At 36.3% G+C, this 8,894-nt stretch overlaps 1 protein-coding gene across 2 annotated transcripts; it reads left to right on the plus strand.

Moving 5' to 3' along the window:
- Nucleotides 1-536: 536 nt before the first annotated feature.
- LOC128599322 (heat shock factor protein 5-like) lies at nt 537-7,357 on the plus strand. 2 transcript variants are annotated; one of them, XM_053610838.1, is made up of 6 exons: nt 537-866; nt 2,441-2,961; nt 3,507-3,782; nt 4,875-4,966; nt 5,170-5,307; nt 6,713-7,357. In XM_053610838.1, exons 2-6 carry the CDS (start codon nt 2,466-2,468, stop codon nt 6,758-6,760), a joined length of 1,050 nt encoding a protein of 349 aa, XP_053466813.1. In that variant the 5' UTR covers nt 537-866; nt 2,441-2,465; the 3' UTR covers nt 6,761-7,357. The 2 variants fall into 2 exon arrangements, with proteins under 2 accessions (XP_053466813.1, XP_053466812.1); XM_053610837.1 differs by lacking the exon at nt 6,713-7,357 and having other exon boundaries at nt 5,170-6,696.
- Nucleotides 7,358-8,894: the final 1,537 nt, after the last annotated feature.

The following is an 8,894-nucleotide window of genomic DNA, read 5'->3' on the forward strand; positions in this document are numbered from 1 at the left end:
GTGTGTGTGTGTGTGAGTGAGAAAGAGAAAATCATGTATTTATTTATTTTTCACACCAAATTGTTGAGGACCCCCGGGCGCCCCCTGGCGGCCGCCACTTTGAAAACCCCTGAATGTAAAAGAGTCCACATTCAGCAATTTGGTAGGACTTAGTTTTCTCTTCCCTTCTTTTTTTTATAATTTCTTTTTATTATTATTATTATTATTATTATAATTTTTTATCTCAGTAAAATTGACTTGTGTGTTAACTTTGCCAAACGTATCATGTACCACTGATATGATGGAATGAGTCACTGGGGCATGCCACTTAATGATAACCTGCCGCAAAAATACTGCGCTTCTTAATAAGTACTCTCTTTACTTATTTATTGCTCGAACCGGACACTTTCCATTAGCAAATATTTTTACCATTATTATCTCTCTCTCTCTCTCTCTCTCTCTCTCTCTATATATATATATATATATATATATATATATACCCGTCGGTATATATCTTAGTTTTGAAGCTGTGATCTAAGAAACACCAATATCTCTGCTGTCGCAGAGGTGAAGTTCCTGGAACTTTTTATAAGAAACCGCTCCATGTAATACTTCTCTCAATGTAATACATGCATTTCTTATATCATTGAGTCCCTTCCATACAGACAGCAATACACTATGACAGCAATACACTATGACAGCAGTACACTATGACATAATTCTAATTCTAATTCTAAATTCTAAATTCTTGATGATTCCTACCAGTTAGTGGGGAGGCCACTATTGTCCAGAAAACCTGAGAAGACTCACGCAGCCCAGCCAGGAGACGCCAAATTGTCGTGGAAATTAGCAAGGAAACACTCACAGACCTCTGAAGTCCTCTGAAGGTAAAAAAAGGTTTATTACAGAAAGATGGTTAATACAGGATAGATTAAAGCAGGATAGAATAATGAGAGCGCTCTGAAGCGCTTGTGCTGAACCACTACTATAGATATGAAACGCAGAGCATGGCACACTTTTGTGTACCAATAAGAAGCGGTTTGAGGCAGTTCAAACAGGCTTTGTTTCAGGGTCTTAGAAGATGTGCAGACGAACCTTGAGCAGAAGAACATGTTTGTGTCTCTGTATAGCAGATAAACATTCTGTACTGATAAAAGTGACATGACATGGCCTTCTTAGACATTATCCTCTGATGAGAATGAAACAGAACAAGAACAAATCTATTAAAAAGTAAAAATGAATAATTTCCCTCACAGGTGTACCCCGCCTTGTGCCCGATGCTCCAGGTTTCCCGACACCCAGTAGTATAAGCAGTATAGAAAATGGATGGATATACATTTTATATTTCTCAATCAATCATTACAGTCTGTTATGAACTTGGGAATTTCTGTAATATACACTAAAAAGTTAAAAGTGTACGGCACAGCATTGTTTTGTCATAGGTTGATATAATCATACCTGAGTGATGAGCCTACATACATAAACCTCAAAAGAAAAACAGGATGCAATTCAATCAAAATTTTCCAGATTATGGGTTTACCATATTATAGTGTTAAATCCTGGAACCTGGAACTGACTTTTATATTAAAGTGGGGGATCAATACACACTAAAATAATACGTAAGACAATAAAAACACAATTTGTTAAAATTATTTACAAAACAACAACAAAAACATTACAGTTGTTATTTCATAAGTATTTGCCCCCGTTGCTGTGAAAGCCTTAAATTCATTGGAGAGACACAAGGCCACAGCTTCACATTTTTAGTTTGCTAATGAAGGGTTATATATTAGCTCATTTTGTCATAATTTATGGCCTAAAGTTTTTTTCCTGCTAGAGGAATAACAGAGACCCCGCGGGCGGTATGTTTGCCACTGCTGACCTAAATGTTCACCATTTCTCCTACAAAACATGCCGAATAGCGTCGTCACTATTTTCTGATACACATTAATACGCACCAGGACTTTACTTTGGGATTGAACAACTTCACAGGCACGGGTTACTCTGATTGGATAAATCCATGCAAGCTCATTGAATATTCATGAATTTGTCCGGCGCCTTCACCTGCCCAGTCTCCTGAATTTAAACGCTCGAGGCCGGTGTGTGCGTGTAACGGTTCCTGACCAGTTTTAATGGCTCTGAGAAGCGATAAGGGAACAGAGAACTATCAAAACGGACCACATAGCAGGTGTATGTGCTCATATATAAGAAATATTTCACACGTGATCATGTAGCTTTTAGAAATTACTTTGGGTCTGTTTTTGTTTGAATATTTAGGCTACGGCCAGGTTGCTTGACAACTCTAACGGTCAATTTTGATAACATGAATGCTATAGCTTGTTATTGTTAGTGATTTTCAGCTGTTACTGAAGATGAATGTGTTATGTGTTAGCTAGCCACCTACTATCTAGTTAGTGCTAGAGAGTAATTGTTACATTCAGTCTCCTTTTTTTTCACCCAGCTGGCTACAAATCTTTTTAGCTGGTATGGAAATTGATGGAACAACTTTTGTCACCTTGAACAAACCCATCTACTTCCCTGGCAAGTTGTGGCATTTGGTGAATGATCCTCAGATTCACTCAATCTGTTGGGACGCCAGCGGGGAAGGAATACTCATCCATCAGCTACCCTTCGAAGCTGAAGTGCTATTGTCCCAACCCAGACAGGTGACCGAGAACTTCAGAACGACGGACTTCATCAGTTTCGTTCGCCAGCTGAACCTGTACGGCTTCAGAAAAAAACGCACAGACCGTGACGTCTCAGACAAGCAACCCAACATCTCATCCATTAAGGCCCAACTGCACCACTTTTACAACCCGTACTTCAAACGGGATAAGCCTGAGCTTCTACTCAAACTAAAGCGACTCACGCGTCTCAACAGGGCCAAGCTCGCCGGGATAGAGGTGACAACCAGGAAGACAAAACATTTCCATGATGTGATGCTGAATTCGCCACAGGAAACCTCTGCCTTAATGAAAACAGGTTGGTAGTGTTTCAACAGACAGATAAAAAGAATATGCAGAATATATTCATTAATTCATTTCAGTACCAACTTTAACCTAGTCAGGTTCATTACGGATCCAGGGCCTATCCTGAGAAAACTGGGCATCCTGAATGGGACGCCAGTCCATTGCAAAGCACCGTTTCACACACACATTCACACACTCGTTCACACATAGTGCCAATTTACCATAAACACTCCACTTATAACCTGGAATCTGGAAGAAACCCACCTCAACCCTAGTCCACAGGTTTCTCCGCCACTGTGCGAATTCTTTAAATCTGGAAACATTTTAGCCCATGTCCTTTGAAAGACTGGATAGAGAAATCCATTAGCCTTAAAAAAAAAAAAAAGAAGAAGAAGATTATGCATATATAGGAATGTGTAGAAAAAAGAGACAATAGACAAATATAATGAGAAAGGGTAAGTCATTTTGCTAGTACAGTGCCAGCTAGATAACTTTGTGGCCTCGGTCATCATCTGTAGTTTTAGTTTATTAATACTTGACTTGTCTCTATCTGTTCAGGTTCAGTCTTGCTTGGACATCAGGGAACCCCTTACCACCATCCCTGTAATGGCCCTCAGCAGGAGAAGGACTGCGACAGAACATCCAATTCCTCCCAAGCATTTGTAGTGGGCCATGTTGATCCTTCTCCAGTTACTTTAAACACTAACAACGTTGTGCCGGTCCCTGTGTCCCACCACTTCCCAGTGGACTTGCCGAGTGCACATCCCTCCAGCGTCATGCACATGCAGCAGGGCGTCATGCCTCATCACTCCCAGCACGGATTTTACACACCAGGTGATGATAATTTAATACATTTTGTCCCCTTTATAATAGTTGTGAGCTCAGCCTTAATTAGTATAAGCAATCGATTTGCACGCTACTTTAGTAAATACAGTAGTATAGTGCATTATTCTGACGTGTAATTTAATTATATGCAATTTAGGATGGAGCCCAGTCCACTGTTTCACAATTTCAGTGTTGGCGTATCTGTCCGTCTGTCTGTCCATCTGTCCGTCCGTCTCTGTCTCTCTTTTGTCCCAAATATCCATTTTTAATAGATAAAAATTAAGATAACCGATATCAGTCAATATAATTCTATGTTTTGATATTAAACCTTCAGTGCATAATTCAGATATTCAGAGTCTTCTAACGAGTCTTTCTAACAACTGTTATATGTTTAATGCCTGAACAACGTAGTTCTAAAGTTAGAAAAGAATATAAATGCTGTAAAAAAAAAAAAAACACACAACATGCGCATGCCAGATTTAAATATCTATTAACAGCTAATAATATCTATCTAACAACTAATATTTTACTTGAATGTGTCCCCTTTCACCAGCTCAAACTTCTCAGCATTAAATTAATAAGGGCTGTGGGAGTGTACAGGAGTGGGGTATCAACACCATTATAGTCCATTTTCAGAACATAATTTCCCTCATGTCATTAGTCTGTACCTATAAGCAGGAAGTCCCACAATGCCTTGCATAAACTCTTTTTTAACATTAATTGAGTGATTATTACCCCGTGGTGCTTGGCAATGTGGTGGACTCTAAAAAATATATATATATTCTGTTGCTTTATGCAGCAGATGCAGGCACAGCTTAATGCATTGTTGTTGATTTAGTGTGGCTTATTCATGGTTTATCATTTTACATATCTTCCAGGTTATTTGTGCAACTCAGGAATAAAACAAATTGACTTTTTCACCATTAAATATTGACATTTCAACATGTTATTTAATACAGTAGGCAAAGAATGAACAAAAACTGTGTGCAGAGGGGCTGCAGGAGCTGTAATATCGTTCCTGAATAATCTATCTTAGTGATGTGTTGTTTGTCTTACCAAGAAATGAATCGTTTATTAACCTTCAATGTTTCCCACCCCCAGTGAATCAGTGCCGTAGCCCAGACTTCTTGGATTCAAAAGTGCCAAGCTTTCAACAACCAGCTGCTTCCTACTCTCCTTGTGGCTATTACCCTGTGAGAACTGAGAACCCTTTTTAAGTTTATGTACTGTTCTGATCACTAAAAATGGCTAGTGTCGTTATTTTAGCCAGTGTAGGCATGTTAAGGTTTGATGGTACATGTTGCTGTATGAAGGGAATGCTGGGAGGTCAAACAATTAAAAGTAAAACCTTGATGTGTAAATAATATTAATATGAATTTTCCCACTCATTCCTCAGGACAACTCAGTCGGATACGCTCATCCGATTGATGAGGATCCATACCAGAAAGCAGGTGATGTTCCAGAGTCCAGGACGAGTGACATGAAAGAGAAAGAGGAGCTGGACGATATTTTAAAACTGGTAGAAGAATTACAGGTCAGATTAGATGATTTCCCATCAAGAACAGCTCCGAGTGTGTATCTGTGCTTACAGTGTAGTCAGAGCTGCCGTAGTACCATAAGGTCAATTATCGGAAACTGTTTACACAGTTCAAGAACATCCAGTGCCCTCCACTAATATTGGCACCCTTGGTAAATATGAGCAAAGGATGCTGTGAAAAACTGTCTTTATTGTTTAACCTTTTGATCTTTTGTTCAGCCTTCTTTGCTTATATTTACCAAGGGTGCCAATATTAGTGGAGGTCACTGTATGTGGTTTAAATCTCACGTTCTCATATCAAACTCATCAGAAATCATACCAAATGCTAACATTTAGCATTTCTACCACAAAATGTTAAGTCTTCTTGTTTTTTTTAATACTCAACTGTAGTGATGCACCAAAATCTTTGGACAGTTAATCAGGATTTTTTCATTTCTTAACCTGTTTATTTGCATAATTTATGCAATTTTGATTTGACTTTCAGGAAAACTGAATTAGGTACGGAAAAACACTGACACCATAGTGTAACCATAAAATGTATGCAGTGTAAATCAGTGTGTAGCCACCATTGTTAATCCATATTATTCATTATATTCATTCCTTATTTCTGTTCTTGCACCTGTTTTAAAATAATCAGCACATGACTGAACAAAACTTTTTTTGTCATGAATTTGCAATCAGAAGCTTATAGACTTGTTTGTGAGGTAATGGATTTGAGTTTATGGGTGTGTCTCAATCAGCTCCATAGTTCAGTAGTCAGGACACTGATCAGGGAGTGGATCATTTGAAGGGCTGTCTCAATTGCGAAATCCTACCAGTGTGCACTGGGACGTTTGCTCCCTAAAAAAATCCCACAATGCACCACGAAGACCTAGGAGCATAGATGTTCATTATTTTCCCTTACTGAAAATGACGCCATGTTTTCAGAAGCCTCTCTGATTGAACAATGTGGCGGATGAACGCTGTTGTTGTAGCTCTCAAATGATTACTTATGTTAGTGATTTTTAACTTTATTTGATGTTCTATATATTGTTTATTTGAGTCTAACGACTTTAATGATTTTTTAAAAATCTACTAACTAGTCTACGATCCTACTTGAAGTACCATGACAGACAAATGAATATGACATATAATGTTAGAAAGATGTCTGTCCTGCATGTTGTGGTTAAGTGCCAGTGGTGATGTTTTACAATGCGAGTATGTAGTCATGTTACCGGAAATTGAGTCATCAGTGTCCTAATGTATAGTGAGTCAGGGTCTTTACCAGTGCCCGAGCTCATGTACACTATATACTGATTCACCACCTAGGGATCTAGGGAGCTGATTGAGACGCACCCTACTGTATGTTTTGTGTAATGTGAAACATTAATGTTGGTGTTTTCTATACATTTTATTTATTCAGGCTGATGTTGAGTTCTGGAAGTTGCTGCAGCAATCAATCACCTGTTAAGACAGCTTGACTAGGGAGCACATTTTATTTGGAGGGTAATGACTGGAAATGTTGCCTTTAATCCTTTTCCTGACAATGTTTCACATGACAGCAACATGAGTTGATTATTATCGCTTTCCAGGTATAATCCTTTGATACGATATAACAGGAAATAGGTAGCAAATGATCCTCAGTGATCAATAAATTTCACAATTATTTCAGTATTCTATTGAAACATCATTTTTTTCTTAAGCCCCACATTTTTTTCTTAAGTGAAGCAAATGCAATAAACAATGTACAACTTGAAAATTATTAAAATGTCTAGAAATAGGTTTATAAATCTTATTTATTACTTACAGTATTACATTTTTAAAAATGTTTTCTTTGTTCTCTTATAATGCACAATATCTTTTTACAGCTACTGTTTTCTCTGTTCTTTTATTTGCTGATGTGTGAAGCACTTTGACCACTGTTTAATAGTTTATTGAAGTGTTTGACATGTAATTATAAATGATTAAATGTTTGTTTGTATGAATTTAGCACTTGTGCATGTCTTTTATTTAAGATAACTTAAACAAAATGCTTGATGTATTTATTATACTTATTTGATTTAAATATTATTTTTGGCTGTAGTTTGATTCAATAACATAGTAATATTTTTAAGGCAAACTTAAATATTTTAAAGCTGGTATGTAATAGAGAGACGTGTGCACACTTAAGCACTTTATTTATTAAAACTGATTTATTCAATGAAATAATTTCTCTATTTCTATTCACTCATGTGATGAGGTATTGGAAATAAGCTATGATCTATGCTTATAACACTGTCTAAGAATAAATCTAAAGAGAAATAAATACAGTACATGATTTGATTATGCACATGCATGCATCAGTTCTTTGTGGTGTGATGGTGGCGTAGACCATCTATAAAAGTTAATACAGTGCCACAGAGGTTTAAAGAACAGAGACTGATCAGACTTTACAAAGAACTAACAAGCTGATGATTTTAATTTGATCACTATATACTTACAATACATTTATCACCAAAACAGTTGCAGGTTGGTAAGAAATAAAACTCAGAATGAAATGTGTTACATGAAATGTGTTATAGTCATTCCCTCAGTAACCTCACGTTTTTCTGTTTCTTTAAGTTAACAAAACAAAACAAAGCAAATAAACGCACATTGTCATACCAGCGAGAAACCAGAAAACTAAGAAAACCAGAAAAGTCCTCTGTCCTGGAGACTTTCCTAAGGCAGAAAACTTACTGACGCTTACAAAGCACTGATGCTGTTATAGAAAGTTAATCAAGACCTTCTGACCAATCAGTTTCAAGAACTGAACAGTGCTATGGTATAATAAGTGATCATACAAAATAATATATATATATATATATATATATATATATATATATATATAGTACTTAGTAATAATATTGACTATGTACAACTTAATAATAATAATAATAATAACAAAACAATAACAATATACATATATATATATATATATATATATATATATATATATATATATATATATATATATATATATATTACACACACACACAGGAACACCAGAGACCAGAAACAAACAAAGGAGAAACTAGGATAGCATATAAACAGAATAGTGCAGGACAGCCATTGATGAGACATCATTGGTGAGACTTCTTTTGATAACATTTTCATGTTATTTTTCTCCTAAGAAGAGCAGTGGTGTAGATTTACATTTATTTACTTGGCAACAGTTTTGTACAAGGTGACCTAGAAACAAGGTGTAATACAATCCAAACACAGAGCTGTTAAAACAGTGATAAAAGGAACCGGTATTATTAATATTACAAGCTTTACTTCTCACGTCCAGGTTTTCATGCCTTGGTGTTTCACACTGACACGATGTGTCGAGCATTATTCCTTACAAGAATATTGGTTACAATGAATTAATCAACACCTTCTGACCAATCGATTCATGAATTCAACAGTGTTGCAGTATAATATGTGATAATATATATTCGAGATCAGGAAATCTCGAATGTGAGATACATTTTTGAATTAGAATCCAAATATCATTTGATTTTATATGATATGATATAACCGAAATAGGTAGCAAATTATCCTTAATCAGTAAATTTATTACTAAAGGTTTATTATTATTATTA

The sequence above is a fragment of the Ictalurus furcatus genome, chromosome 22 (genome assembly GCF_023375685.1).
Source record: "Ictalurus furcatus strain D&B chromosome 22, Billie_1.0, whole genome shotgun sequence".
NCBI classification, from domain to species: domain Eukaryota; kingdom Metazoa; phylum Chordata; class Actinopteri; order Siluriformes; family Ictaluridae; genus Ictalurus; species Ictalurus furcatus.